Consider the following 16632-nt stretch of genomic DNA (forward strand, 5'->3'; position numbering starts at 1 on the left):
CCAAGCTATAAATAAACAAATTCACGAAAAAAGAAGATAATAAAAATTTTGAATTGTTCCCTTTTTATTTGGTTTTAGACTCAACATTTTGATGACCATAACCCTCTTAACTTTCCAACAACATGCAATAATTTGAAAGACTGGGAATTTATCTTTAGACATAGATTGAGATCCAATCTAAAAATGGTTCTAACCTATAACAATATGTCATTATTTGCCTCTCCATGGAAGATTAGAGTGAATATTTGGATTCCATTGAATACAGTGAAGAGTATGGATAGGGGTTAGTTTGGTAGTCAACTTTAAGTCCATGAGGATTCAAACAAGGAGGAAGATTATTAAGTGGGTCAAGTAAATTATAGATGACATATCTTTATACCCAATTTTCTAAACCATGTGGTACGTGCAGAAACCTTACAGGTCAATATTTTTTGATCTTCAAAATTTCAAGTAAGGTGTTACTTGCTCTCAGTTATACATTTTTAAACATTGCAGGACAAAATGATAGATATGAGAGACAATAGCCACAAATTTTTCCACATCAACCTTTTAATAATAGCATCTTTTTGTTCTCATATATTTCAAGCATCAATGGGTAACCAGGGGGCACCAAAGAAGACTTCATTAGATAGAGACAGACATATGGTTTCCACGACCCACTCAAGATGCTGAAACAAATGGTTACACCATTATAGAAACTTGCCGAGTTAAGCAATAATTGGAAATTTTGTGGAACGTTCTCCCCAAGTTTACTAATAATAAATATAGACATATTCCAACCATGGAAGGAAATTGTTGTCCACAATGGTGGAAAAGTCCTGTTGTTTTGTGGTTGAATTCTCCTACCAACAGCCTTAAGTAACTTGAGAAATATTATTCACAATAAAGAAAATAAAAAATAAGTTTAAACTTAAATTATTTTTATATCCTATTTCAAATTTATTTTATTTATTTAATTTTTCTACATAAAGATTGAATAATTTAAAAATGTAATTTTTTTTTTACTATTTCTAAATATATTTTATTTTATTTTATATTTTCTATAATAAAATCTAATAGGAAAAAATCATTTTCCTTAATAATATTTTTTTCTTTAGTACTTTTCATGAACCAAATATAACATTAAAGTCATGACGTAGAATAATTATTAGACTAATAAAAAAGATTAATGCAACAATATTTCCTTTGATTTGATGTCAAAAGCTCTCAAAATATTGATTTAACCTGTATATCATAACAAATAATCAGTAGTCTATAAATAAAGTACTTGATGGTTTTAATAATTTTTTTGGAATAGTATGTTGGCTTCTTTGTTGTTACTTCATTTTTCAAGAAAAATCTTGTAATTTGACATATTAGCAAGGTTGTGAGGAAAAAAAAAAGCATTTCTTATTTTTCTTTAGTTACATCAATGTCCTATTTAAACAAATAAGTACGTAGAAAGCTTGATAGGTCAAATAAATTATAAAGGACCTACTATTTTCAATACATGCATTTTTCTAAATCATGTGATAGACTTAGAAAAATTATATGTCAACACTTCTTTGTTGGACCTTCTAAGATTCCTAATAACGTGTTATTTACTCTCAATAATGCAAGACTTTTGGATATCACACAAATTTCCACATGTATATACCTTAGTTTTTCTACAACATCTAGCATCATTTTCATTCTTATAGATGAATTGATGAAGTATTAAATGATTATGTTTATCAATATTAAGTTACAAATGATGTAGATATATAATTAGGATAAAAGCCATATTTTTGGTTTATGCAACCATTCTTGAGTTGCTAATATACAAAACACCTTCAATTGGTTTTAAAATATGTTTTTTTAGGTCAAATTTTCAGATATCAAATTCGAGATTTAAGTCTATTTGGATCGACTTCCAAGAAGTTAAAACTCTTTTTTTAAGCTTTCACTAATTTTGTTCAAAGGATTTATCACTTTAAAAAAACAAAAATAGCATAGAAGTAACAAAAATATTGTTTTTTGTAATAGCTTTATTTTGGTTTATATAAAAGTTCTTTTACTTTTAATAAAAATTTTATTGTACTAATATTATTCTTTCAAAAATTGTAATTTTGACTCCAACTTCAATTTCTAATTAAAACCAAAAATAAGAAATTATTTCAAATGAAAACTAATTGGTCAAAATGTATGGACACTAATTATCCTTTTTTTCAATGTTCCAAGGGTACCATAAAATAGCAGGATAACATAAATTAAAAGAATAAATTTATTTTCAAGTAAAATAATAAAGGATTATAAGCCACAAAAGAGCCTCTAAACCTTCCTTGAAAATATCATTATTCTGTTGTGTTATAAGGGATTTATAGTCATCACAATTGCTAAAGTTAAAAAAAAAGGCAAACATAAATATAATTGGCTTGTAGAACATTTTGCAGGTAAGGACAAGCTCATCATCAACAGATGACTCTATGGGCACCAAAAATTAAAGACAAGGACTTCATTGGATAAAGACATGCCTATATTTTCCAAAGTCCATTCAATGTGTTCACATGGGAAAATTTTGGCAAGTACTTAAGCAAGACTTAGAAATTTCATGGAAGTTGGCCGTGAGTTTAATTACTAGGAAATGGGGTGTACCGTCCATTTAAATCTTGTATCCTTTGCTCCGAATAATGCATTTTTCAAAGAGCATATAGTCAAATATAAGACCATATGTATATGATAGGATTCAAAGCTAGTTTGGGTATTTATTTATCAAATAGATGCATGTGACATTGGAATTGAATTGCTTAAATAATATACATTATGAAAACTAAGTATGATTCCCACTAAAAAAAAATGGGAATATTGAGCACCCAAAAGCAAGCCAAGGAGTCAAAAGGAAATATCTCTCTTTGAATGACCCTCCGAAGGTTTCTTAATTTGAGAAAGAATACAAATAATAAAACAATTCTGTAGTGATTCCTTGGTGACAATTGGAAATGGTCATTTTTTCTGCTTTTGTTTTTTGTTTTCTCTTGCACTCCAACCTCTAAATATAAGGTAAATAGGCAAATCCATCAAAACAAAGAAGATTAAAAAAAAAAAAGTCCAAATTGTTCCTTTTTCTTCTTTTAAATTTGGTTTTAGATTTTGCATTTTCATATTCATAACCTGCAACTAAGCTCCCAATTATATGTAATAATTTGAGTTAGTGGGAATAATAATTTTTTGACATACATTAATCAAATTCAAATCCAATCCATAAGTGATTTTGACGACTCATTCCATGGATGGTATAAGGAAACATTATTCCTTAATTTAAAGGAAAAGGAAATACACAAAAGCAACCTTTCATATATCAACCTTAATGGCTATTAATATATAATTTAAGGATTTTGAAGCATTTTTTTAGCAATATCATAGCTTAAGAATTCACAACAATCCAAATTAGCATCAACAATTATATCCTTAATTAATTTTCTAGGAAAAATTAAGGTGCTATATTCTTGTTATCCCTATATCATTATAACTTTCTAAAGAAAAACATAAAGACATGGATTATTGATAATTACCACACATGATGAAAAGAATATCTTCTTTATGACATCTGCATCTTTATTATAGCCTCCAAACACAATGAAGAAACAAAAAAATAACAAGCACATGTTGGAAACATGAAAACAAGAAAAACTAATTTTATATAATATATATACAAGTTGTTAAATTACATTTCTTGATTCTTCAATTCATGGAGGGAAATTGCATAAAATGGTGACTTAGGAAATGGTATGTTACTAAGAAGTTTGTAGGATACTTGTTGCATTGTTGGACGAGATTGCGGATTTGAATGGATGCATTTGAGAGCCAAAAGTATCACAAAAACTACATCTTTAGCAACTTGAAGATCTTCAGGAAGTGATAGACGTGAATCTAATACATCCCTCAACATTATATCCTGACATAACGATGATGATAATGAGGTGATAAGTTCTCCAGGATGCTTCCCTATCATTGTCTCTAGTGCCACCACCCCAAAGCTATATACATCACATTTTTCGGTCACAACCATTGTGCAGGCAAGCTCTGTTATATACCAAATAAGAAATAAATATTGTACTCATGAGAAAACAAAATTTAATTAGCAACTATGATCAAGATTTAACTTAATGGCATGTATTCTTAATTAAAGTGTTGTCATTCTAATTCATCTTCCCATAAGAAATTACCAAAATGTTGACTCTTCATCCTCCCTAATTAAAGGATAAGTTAATCAAATAATAGACAATAATTGAGGCAATTTCAAAATAAATTTAATTGTAAAATATTATTATACAAAATTATCGATTACTATATGAAACAAAGTTTCATTTCACTATCAAATACAATAATTAGGGAACTTGATTTTACAAATGAATTAAATCTATTTCATCAAGTTAAATAGAAAATTTGTGGAAACAATATAACCAATTTCTTAAAACATTTAAAAAACTATGAATTTGTTTATAAAAAAAATGGTGAGAAATATGTTATTTATTGATATCTCTTAGTCTATTGTTCTAAAAGTCTTTTCTTTTTACTATACATGGGAAAAAATTTTTTATGTATTTCTTAAAACATCTAAAGAACCATGAAAATATTAAAGAAATTGGTGAGAAATATATTATTTACAAACATCTCTAACTCTAATATTCTCAACCCTTTTCTTTCTATTATATATGATAAAAATATTTCCTAAGAGTTTCTATAATATGACTACCATAAGTTATTTTTGAATTTCTATTATGATGTTTCTAAGTTTCTAGAGAAATCTTAAATTTTCTCTTATTCATCGCTTCTCAAAACAACAAAAGAAAGGAAAGAATAGATGAAATACTAATAAGGTATGTATGCAAATTAAAGTAGAAAATATAATAAGGTATGAATATGCTTACCCGGTGCAATGTAGCCATAGGTGCCAACAACAAGGGTTTGATTGGACGAATCGGGGTCTAATAATCTCGCTGTACCAAAATCTGATACGAAACCCTCAAGTTTTGAATCTAAAAGGATGTTATTACTTGATATGTCCCGATGAATGATTGGTGGGATACAATCATGATGCATGTAGGATAATGCATGGGCCATATTTTTAAAAATATTCACCCTCTTAACCCAATCCAATTCAACAGCCTCAACCTCATCGCTCAGCATAGAATACAAGCTTCCCCTTTCCATGTACATATAAATGAGAAACATGTACCTATTATGTAGACAATAACCATGAAGTTTGACAATGTTTCGATGTCGTATTTGTTCTAACATCCGCACCTCATTCTTAAAACTTCTCAAGTATGTCGGCTCGTCTATTTCTGATCGATGAAGTTTCTTCACAGCAACCACTTTTCCACTGGGCAGTTGTGCTCTATAAACACTGCCATAGCCTCCAACACCTATGCAATATCTGATATCGAAATCCTCTGTTGCCAAGATGATGTCTTCAAAAGCAATTCTCCCATCATAGTCCCATATGGAAAACAAGTCTCCTCTTCTTTTTTTTACTGGCATTGACTCTGGTTGAAGTTGTCTTTTCTTCCACCAAAGGCCAAAAGCGAACCCCAGTATCAAGGCTACAAAAAACAAGGTGAGGGGCAAAGAGATGATAAGGGTGAGTGAGGTTGCGTGTCCTCCAGTGCAAATGGAGTAACCTGGATGACCCTCCAAATCATCATTTTGGGATAAATCAAATGTTGTTTGGTTGCAATTGTTGGTGATAAAGGACGGGACGTTGCCTGACAATCTATTATACGAGAGATCTAAGAGCCATAATCTCTTCAAAATTTTCAGGTTTGAAGGTATCTCTCCACTGATTAAATTATTAGAAAGGTCTAAAGTGACTAGATCCTTAAGATTTCCAATTTCTGGAGGGATGGATCCATTGATTTGATTCATACTAAGGTCCAAAGAAGTCAACTTAGTGAGACAGCCTAAAGATGAAGGCATGGCACCAGTGAGTTCACCCCAAGAGAGGTCAAGGTAGGTGAGTTCTATGAGAGTACCTATTTGGTGTGGGATGCTACCATTGAGTTGATTATAAGAAAGATCAAGATGGGTGAGTTTAGTAAGACGGCCTAAAGATGAAGGGATGGGACCAGTGAGTTCATTCGAAGAGACGTGAAGGTAGGTGAGTTCTGTAAGAGTACCTATTTGGTGTGGGAGGGAGTCAGTCAGTTGATTACTAGAAAGATCAAGATGGATGAGTTTAGTAAGACTACCTATTTGGTGTGGGATGGGACCAGTCAGTTGATTATCAAAAAGATCAAGATGGGTGAGTTTAGTAAGACTACCTATTTGGTGTGGGATGGGGTCAGTCAATTGATTATGAGAAAGATCAAGAATGGTGAGTTTTGTAAGACTACCTATTTGGTCTGATATGCTACCACTGAGTCCCATTCTAGAAAGGATGAGAAAATTGAGGCTGGGAAGTGAAGAAAGATTTAATTCACTAACCTCACCTATGGGTTCTTGATAATTTCGTAATCTTATCCCAGTGACATGTTTGGCCTCATTACAAGTTATGCCCGACCAACTGCAATGGTTCGAGGTATCTGGGTCTCTCCATATCCACCAACCGGAGTTGCGCAGAGCGTCAGCCTCAGCCACAACCTGTGAGTGATCAGCAGCATGAGTCATTGACACCGTGTGCACCACCACCAGCACCGCCACAACACTAGATACCACACACTCCATTTTTCCCATTTGATATTTGTCTCACTTCATACATCCCACCACCCCCGCTTTATACTGTGACATTGGTGTCTATGCCAGCTCTTCCCGGAAGCATAGCAAGTCAACCAAGTCTTCTTTGGAATTCTTTTCAAATAGAAAAAATTAAAAATTTTAACAAAAAAATCACACAAACAAAAACAAACAAGAAACTTGCTTTTCCAGGATCATGTAGCATATTTGTAACTGTGAATCCTTTAGGTATTAAATCCATTCAGCATATTTTCATCCAAATTCTTGATATTCACCTCTTGTACAGTACCACTTTTGCCGCAATTTAAAATGCTATTTATGATTAACATTTCTAATAATTTCCAAGTTTGACGTAGCCAGGTAGGCATATCTAATAAGAATAGTTTTGAAACAAATGAAGGCTCATTTGAGAGAAGTTTCCATGAAATCCAGCTATCAACTGTAGTCCAGGAAAAAGTAAGGGAAGGGGAGCAGAGAAAGCATTTTCCTATAACAATTTCCATTATTTGCCTCTCCATAGAAGATGGGGGTGAATATTTGGATTCCATGGAATACAGTAAAGAGTGGATAGGGGTTGGTTTGGTAGGCCAAATTAAGGCAACGAGGAGTCAGACAAGGAAGAAGATTGTTAGGTAGGCGAAATAAATTATAAATGGCATATCCATATATCCAATTTTCTACACCATATGGCACGTGTAGAAAATTTACCTGTCACTTACACTCAATAATACATAATTTGTGAACACGGCAGGACAAAACGAATAGATATACATGGGGGAAAATAGCCTCAAATTTCATCCTTGCTACCAACAGAAGTATGAGCACCTATACTTGAGTAATTTGAGAAATATTATTGACAATGAAGAAAATAAAAATAAGTTTAAATTTAATAAACTATTTTTATATCCTATTTCAAACTCATTTTATTTATTTAAATTTTCTACATAAAGATTAAATAATTTTAAAATGTATAATTTTTTTTTTACTATTTCTAATTCTATTTTATTTTCTTTCATATCTTCTATAATAAAATCTAATAAAAAAAATCGTTTTTCTTAATAATTTTTTTTTTCTTTAGTACTTTTCATGAATCAAATATAACATTAAGGTATTGAGGTAAAATAATTATCAGACTAATAAAGGTTAATGCAACAATATTTCCTTTGATTTGATGTCAAAAGCACTCAAAAAAATTGATTTAACTTGTATATTGTAATATAGTATTCCATGAGTAAAGTACTTGATGGCTTTAATAATTTTTTTGGAATAGTATGTTGGCTTCTTTATTGTTACTTCATTTTTCAAGAAAAATCTTGTAATTTGACATATTAGCAAGGTTATGAGAAAAAAAATGCTATTGTTATTTTTCCTTAGTAACATCAATGTACTATTCAAACAAATAAGTAGAAAGCTTGGTAGACCAAATAAATTACGAAGGACCTATTATTTTCAATACATGCATTTTTCTAAACCATGTGACCGACGTAGAAAAATTGTAGGTCAACATTTCTTTGTTAAACCTTTCAAGATTCCAAACAACGTGTTATGCACTCTCAATAATGCAAGACTATTGGATATCACACAAATTTCCACATGTACCTTAACTTTTCAACCATGGCTAACATCATTTTCATTCTAATATATAATTTTATATCCAAAAAGAAATTAGTTATTAACGTTCACTTGAAAAAAATAAAAAAAAATATGAATTAATGAAGTAGTAAATGATTATGTTTATCAACGATAAGTTAAAAATCATGTAGATACATAATTAGGATAAAAGCCATATTTTTTGTTTACACAACCATTATTAGGATTTCAATTGGTTTTAAAATTTGTTCATTTAGCTCAAATTTTCAGATATCAAATTCAAGATTTAGGTCTATTCGGAACAATTTCTAAGAAGTTAAAATTCTTTTTTAAGCTCTCACTAATTTTGTTTAAAGGGTTTATCACTTAAAAAAAAAAATAGTATAGAAGCAATGAAAATATATATTGTTTTTTGTAAAAGCTTTATTTTGGTTTATATAAAAGTTTTTTTTATTTTTAATAAAACTTTTATTATACTAATATTGTCCTTTCAAAAATTATAATTTTTGACTTTAAATTTAATTTCTAATTAAAACCAAAGATAGGAAGTTATCCCAAATGAAAAATAATTGTTCAAAATTTATATATCCTTTTTTTTTTTTTTAAATGTTCCAAGGGTACAATAAAATAGTAGGATACCATAAATAAAAAGAACATATTTGTTTTCAAGTAAAATACTAAAGGATTATATGTAATAATTTGAATTAGTGAGAATACTAATTTTTTTTATATACATTAATAAAATTCAAATCCAACCTATTAATGATTCCGACGACCCATTCCGTGGATGGTATAAAGAGACATTATTCCTTGATTTAAAGGAAAAGGAAATACACAAAAACAACCTTTCATATCAATCCTTTCGTAATCCATTCAACATTTATATCTTCATCTAAATTCTTGATTTTCACCTCTTGTACACCACTTTTGACCTAATTTAAAATGCTACTTATGATTAACATTTCTATTTCCAAGTGTCAAATAGGCATACTTAACAAGAACAAATTTTAAAATATGAAGGCTCATTTGAGAACTAAAATTTCCACAAAGTGACCAAAAGTAAGATTAAATATTAGGATAACTGATATTCATAAAACCCAGCTACCACCTGTGGTCCAGGAAAAGGGAAGGGAATGGGAACGGAGGAAGCAATTTTAACGAAAAATAATAATGTTGACCATTGAAAACAACCATCATATAATTCAAATCAAATCTCAAGTCCAACCTCTATAACTAATTGGTACGTATCAGGTACGTATCAAGGTGTCAACCTGAGAAATAAAGGATATAATATGTTGAAATATTCTTTGTATTGGATATATTATCTAAAAATATCTTACCGTATCCAACTAACCAAATATATTATAAATTCATAAAATACCCAAATGTAAAAAATTGATCAAAGTAAAAAGTGATGAAATTCTTCTGCACATCCCTTGCATGATCAAAGCAAAATATTGATCATGGTCAAATTAGTTGCTAGCCATATATATAATTTTATTTATTTATTTCATGGTCAATTAATTAGGATATTGGTGGTGGACATATGTATTTTATTGGTATCTGTTAATATAAGTAGTCAAATATGAGGATAGGCAACAAAGATTGGGTGAATATTTGGATTCCATTGAAGAAGGTAAAGGGTATGGATAGAGGTTAGTTTGGTAGGCCAAGTTGAGTCAATGAGGATTCAGGGAGGAAGATTGTTAGATGGGTCAAATAAATTATAAATACCCAACTTTCTAAACTATGTGGGATGTGTAGGAACCTTACAGGTCAAACAAAACGATAGATGTGAGAAAAGATAAATTTCTCCACATCAACCTTTTAATAATAGCACCTTTTTGTTCTCATATATTTCAGACATCAATGGGTGGCCATGGGGCACCAAAGAATACTTCATTAGATAGAGACATAAACTCATCCCTCCAATGAAGATCATTTTCTAAATCTAATTTCTCTCTCACATGATATCCAATGCTTCTGGTTGAAGTTTGCTTTTCTTTCTCCGAAGGAAAAGAAACCCAAGGATAGAGACTGCAAGAAACAAGGTGACGAGGAAAGAGGTGACAATGATGATAACTGTGATATTTCGCCTGCAACAGATTGGTATTACGATTCCAAAGGTGTATGATTATTCTCTCTCTCTCTTTTTTCTTTTTTTGTGACCAGTTATGTTTCTCTTGGATAATTGTTGGAAGTTTTCCCTTTCTTTTTCTTCTCCCTTTTTTGTTTTTGTGAAAAAATTATAATTTTTTTAGGTTATATTTGGTTTTCCAAAAGTTTAAGGGAAAATATATATATATATATATAAAAAAAAAAGATAAAATAAAAGAAAAAAAGTGAAAAAAAATAAATAAATTTAAAGTCAATAAATTATTTTTATATCATATTTCAAACTCATTTTATTTATTTAATTATTCTACATAAAAATTAAATAATTTAAAAATATATATATTTTTTTTACTAATTTTAATTAAATTTTATTTTCTTCATATTTTCTATAATAAAACCTAATAAGAGAAAATCATTTTCTTTAATTTTTTATTTTTAGTACTTTTAATGGACCAAATATAATGTTAAAGTCATGACCTAGAATAATGGTTGGGACCATAAAGATTAATGCAACAATATTTTCTTTAACTTGATGGCAAAAGCTCTCAAAATACCACCGTGTGCACCATCACCAGCAGCCCCACAACAATAGATACCACACACTCCATTTTTCCCATTTGATATTTGTCTCACTTCATACGTCCCACCACCACCACTTTCTAATGTGACATTGGTGTCTAAGCCAACTCTTCCGGGAAGCCTAGCAAGTCAAGTAAGTCTTCTTTGGTATACTTTTCAAAAAGAAAAAAATAACATAAAACAAAACCAAACAAGAAACTAATTGCTTTTTAATGATTATTTAGCATATTTGCAACTATGAATCCTTTCAATAGTAAATCCATTCAGCATATTTTCATCTAAATTCCTGATTCTTTTCAGTGCTATATATTTATGATTTGTATCAAATAGACATATCTAATAAGAATAGTTTAGAAAATATGACAACTCATTTGAGAACTGAAGTGACTGTAAGGCCAAATAGTATGGTAATTGATGTTTCATAAATTGTTCGCCTATACTTTATGTCAAATTGTTAGTTTAATATGATATCAGAGCTCGTAGATCTTAAGTCTTATATCAAAGGTCAAGATGAATATGGGGTCTTCATTGAATAAAGCTAGGAATATGAACACTTTGGAATGTCAATTTAGGTGAAGGAGAATTCAGACAAGGGAGAAGAATTTTTTATGGGTCAAATAAATTGTAAAGGACCCATTCATAATGCGATTTTCTAAACCGTTTTACACTCAGAAAATTCTCAAGTCAACATTTCTGATGGGTCTTGAAATTTTTTCCAAATAACTTGTTATTTTCGCTCAATAATAGAAGACTTTTAAACATCACGGGACAATAAAGTAATTGCATCCTTTTTCTTCTCATATGTATTTAGTGTGGAAACATCAATAGGCGACTGTGTGGGCACCAAAGTATACAAATATGACTTATATTTTACAAAAGCCATTCAATGTGTAAAAATGTGACCCACTTTAGAAAATTGGCAAGTCAAGGAAGACTTTGGAAAATTTAAGAAATTTTACCATGAGCTTAATTAATAGCAAGTATAGGCATATTCCACCAATTTACAATTTTTATAATGAAATATTGGTCCAAGACTCTTCCTGGAAGCATAGCAAGTCAAGCAAGTCTTCATGGGTCTACTTGTATGTAAAACTTTTGATCAGGTCGCGATCCAAGTTAGATTATGGATTTTAGGTTTCTTTTTCTTTTTTTTTTCTTTTTTTAAGTTTTTGAGCTTTTTCTCTTAAAAATAAAAAATTCAAATATAAACACAAGAACTCTCTTTTCAATAACTTGAATTTCACACCAAGGATGAAAATTTTAAACTAGATATTTATATTTTAAAACACTTAGAAAAAAATTTGACTTAAAAAGAAATATATAGAAGGAACCAAAATATTATTCTTTGTAAAAGCTTTATTTTGGTTTATATAAAAGTTCTTTTATTTTTAATAAATTTTTTATCATACTAATTTTTTTTTATAAAAAAATTGTAATTTTGATTTCAACTTTAATTTCTAATTAAAATAAAAAAATAAAAAATTATCCTAAATGAAAACTAATTATTCAAAATATATATACATTGATTATCCTTTTTTTTCAATGTTCCAAGGCTACAATAAAATAGTAGGATTTATTTTGAAGTAAAATAATAAAGGATTATAAGCCATAAAAGAGCCTCTAAATTTTCTTGAAAATATCATTCTTCTGCTGTGTTATAAGGAATTTATAGTCATCATAATTGCTAAAGTAAAAAAGAAAACAAACATAAGTATAAGCATCATAGAATATAATTGGCTTGTAGAACATTTTGCAAGTGGGGATAAGCTCATCCTTAAAAGATGAGGGTGGTGGGGGCACCAAAGATTAAAGACATGGATTCATTGGATAGAGGCATGCCTTTATTTTCCAAAACTCATTCAATGTGTTCACATCGGAAAATTTTGGCAAGTACTCAAGCAAGACTTCGACAATTTGAAGGAAGCTTACCGTGAGTTTAATTACTAGTAAATGGGGTATTTTACCCATTTAAATCTTATAGAATGCATTTTTCAAAGAGATATAGTCAAATATAAGACCATATATGTATATGATAAGATTCAAAGATAGTTTGGGTATTTATTTATCTAACAAATGTGACATTGGAATTGAATTACTTAAATAGTATAAATCATGAAAATGGATTATGATTCCCACTCAAAATAAATGGAAATGTTGAGTACCCAAAAGCAAGCTAAGAAGCCAAAAGGAAATCTCTACCTGAGTGTGGGTCTTTTAGCCCTTTATGGTTTTTTTCAATTTCAGAAGGAATGCAAATAAAAAAACAATTTTGTAGTGATTCCTTGATGACCATTGGAAAATGGTCTTTTTGTTCTTGCACTACTACGTCTAAATGTCAGGTAAATAAACAAATCCATGAAAGCAAAGAAGATTTTTTTAAAAAAAATCCAAATCTAGTTGCTATTAATGTACAATTAAAGGATTTAAGAAAATTTTTGAGTAATTCCATAACTTAAGAATTCACAATGACCCAAATTAGCATCAACAATTACATCCTTAATTAATTTTCTAGGAAAAAATGTGATTCAATGCAATATTTTTGTTAATTACTGCTATGCCATTTTAACTTTCTAAAGAAAAACATAAAGACATGGATTATTGATAATTACCACACATGATAAAGAATATGCTTTTTACAATAGTCTAAGGAATTGACAACAACAAAATAATAAACACACATTGGTAACATCAAAACGCAGAAAACTCACTTTGTATATCATCTATCATTTATTAAATTACATTTTCTTCATGATTTAGTCCATAAAGTGAAATTGCATAAAACGGCAATTTAGGAAATGGAATGTCACCAAGAAGCTTGTAGGATATCTGTTGCATTGTTGGACGGGATTGTGGATTTGAATGGATGCATTTAAGTGCCAAAAGCACCACAAAAACTATATCTTTAGCAACTTGTGGGTTTTCTGGAAGTGCAAGACGTGGATCTAATACATCCCTCAACAATATATCTTGACCCGAGGAGGAAGACAATGAAGTGATAACTTCTCTTGGATGTTTCCCCATCATTGTCTCAAGTGCCACCACTCCAAAACTATACACATCGCATTTTTTAGTTACGGTCATGGTGTAGGCAAGCTCTGTCAAAAAGAAAAAATCTTTATTAATGCATTCTTCAAAATGGAAGGGTGGACATTGAAAAAGATACACATCGTAACATTATATTACCATTTGGTTGGTGTTGGAAAAGGTCTAGATACATATAATTAAAGCAATTAATTTAATAAATAAAATAAATTTGATAAAATCGTTATCTTGATAGAGTAAAATTAAAATAGGAAAACAAGGAGCTAGTCATGTAATCTTACCTGGTGCAATATACCCATAAGTGCCTACAAGAAGAGTCTGAATGGATGAATCAGGATCTAGTAGTCTAGCGGTGCCAAAATCTGATACAAAAGCTTCAAGTTGTGAATTCAAGAGGACATTATTGCTTGATATGTCCCTGTGAATGATGGGTGGGGAACAATCATGATGCATGTAAGATAAAGCATGGGCAATACTTTTGACAACATTCAGCCTCTTAGTCCAATCCAACTCTAGAGCCTCAACTTCATGGCTTAACATGCAAAATAAGCTTCCCCGTTCCATGAACTGGTAAACCAAAAACATGCTTCTTCTATGTAAACAGAAGCCATGAAGTTTCACAATGTTTCGATGTCGTATCTTGGACAATATTTGTGCCTCATTTTCAAAACTTTTCAGGTAGGTGGGCTCCTCCCTTTCCCATCCATGAAGCTTCTTCAAGGCTACAACTTTTCCACATGGCAGTTGTGCCCTGTAAACGCTGCCATATCCTCCAACACCTACACAATATTTGATGTCAAAATTCTCCGTTGATTGGATTATGTCTTGGTAAGCAATTGTTCCATCATAGTCCCATACGGAGAACAAATCTCCCCTTCTTGTTTCTGCTGCGCTTGCTGACATGTGTCGCATTTTTCTCATCTTTCTTGGAAGGAGGAGAAATTTAAGAAATGCAAATGCAATGCACAAGGTGGCAAGTAGAGAAATAACAAGGATGAGCGTGATTTTTTGTCCCTTTTTGCAGTGTGGCCAGTGTCTGATTTCTCCACATAAATGTTTGTTGTGCTCAAATACCCCCGGGGGAGATTCAAACTGCAATTCGAAGGGTATGTGACCCTCCAAATCATTGTATGATAAATCAATGGATGTCCACTTGTAGTCATAGGTAAGCGAGGGAGGAATGGCACCTGAAAGTTTGTTACGAGAGAGATTCAAGTTCTCTAACCTCTTCAAGTTTTGGATTTGGGATGGTATCTTCCCACTGATCGAGTTACTACTTAAGTCCAAATCAACCAAGTCCTCGAGGTTTCCAATATCTTCAGGGATGGGGCCGTTGATTTGATTATTATTGAGACATAGAGAAATTAAATTGGAAAGATGGCCAAAAGATGAAGGGATGTCACCACTGAGTTCATTCCAAGAGAGATCAAAGTAGGTGAGTTTAGCGAGAGCACCTAGTTGGTGTGGGATGCTGCCATTGAGTACATTGTTAGAGAGATCGAGGTAGGCGAGTTCAGTAAGAGTATCTATCTCGTCTGGGATGCTACCGCTAAGTTCATTGCTATAGAGATCGAGGTGGGTGAGTCTAATAAGAGTTCCTATTTGTTGCGGGATCCTACCATTGAGCTCATTATGGGAAAGATCGAGGTAGTTGAGGCTAGTAAGAGTGTTTATTTGGGGCGGTATGCTACCACTGAGTTCATTCCTAGAGAGATCAAGGTAAGTGAGCTTAGTAAGAGTAGCTATTTGGTCTGGGATACTACCACTGAGTTCATTACGAGAGAGATCAAGATAAATGACCTTAGTAAGAGAACCTATTTGGTGTGGGATTCTGCCACTGAGTCTACCGTCGTGAAGATCGATGGTTCTGAGGCTGGGAAATGAAGAAAACTTTAGTTTGCTAAGTTCACCGCTGGCTCTATAGTAAACTGCAATGACATGTCCCTCCTCGTTGCAAGTTATGCCAGACCAGTCGCAATGATCAGAATCATGATCATGATCAGTCTCCCCACTCCACCAACCGGACTCAAGCAGTGCTTCCTTCTCAACCTGTGATTGATTAGAAGAAGGATGAACATGAGCACCATGTGTGAACACCATGTTCATCATCACCATCACCACCACCACCACCACCAAATTACTAAATATGAAAGTAGTCTTCATATTTTTCATCTGATTATTGTCTCAGTTCTTATCTCCCACACAGTTTTATAATATGATGATATCGGTGATGAAGTGCCGTTCCACCCACGCACAGCAAGTCAAGCAAGTCTTTTTGAATCTTCCTATCCATATACACGCCTTTTGGAATTATTGCCAACTTTCCTAGTTTTTGATTATCATTCTCCACTTACCTACTACACCTACAGTGACCCTAAATGCCCCACCATCAAAAGAAAAACGTAAAAGAAGCGCAGACTAAGATGAACAAATTGACTGATGGGGCATGATTCACAAATGGAATTACATTTCTATGCATGGGTCACATGGATGTGTTCGTGCCTTCATCTCTAAGAGGATGAACTCCAGTCCTCTTAAATTATGAAAATCCCTGATTTTTAACCCCATTGCTCCACTTCTTGAAGTTATAGGTTCTTGATGAATTCCGGCATA

At 31.5% G+C, this 16632-nt stretch overlaps 2 protein-coding genes across 2 annotated transcripts; both read right to left on the reverse strand.

Moving 5' to 3' along the window:
* Positions 1 to 3635: 3635 nt before the first annotated feature.
* LOC104881686 (MDIS1-interacting receptor like kinase 2-like) lies at positions 3636 to 6712 on the reverse strand. The gene is made up of 2 exons (XM_010662710.3): positions 4890 to 6712; positions 3636 to 4041 (listed from the first exon to the last, which is right to left on the reverse strand). Exons 1-2 carry the CDS (start codon positions 6691 to 6693, stop codon positions 3683 to 3685), a joined length of 2163 nt encoding a protein of 720 aa, XP_010661012.2. The 5' UTR covers positions 6694 to 6712; the 3' UTR covers positions 3636 to 3682.
* A 6961-nt stretch (positions 6713 to 13673) lies between these two features.
* On the reverse strand, positions 13674 to 16213 carry LOC100245787 (MDIS1-interacting receptor like kinase 2). The gene is made up of 2 exons (XM_002276887.4): positions 14301 to 16213; positions 13674 to 14072 (listed from the first exon to the last, which is right to left on the reverse strand). The coding sequence occupies exons 1-2, from the start codon at positions 16189 to 16191 to the stop codon at positions 13708 to 13710; spliced, it is 2256 nt and encodes a 751-aa protein (XP_002276923.2). The 5' UTR covers positions 16192 to 16213; the 3' UTR covers positions 13674 to 13707.
* Positions 16214 to 16632: the final 419 nt, after the last annotated feature.

The sequence above is a fragment of the Vitis vinifera genome, chromosome 14, assembly GCF_030704535.1.
Source record: "Vitis vinifera cultivar Pinot Noir 40024 chromosome 14, ASM3070453v1".
In the NCBI taxonomy this organism is placed as follows: Eukaryota; Viridiplantae; Streptophyta; class Magnoliopsida; order Vitales; family Vitaceae; genus Vitis; species Vitis vinifera.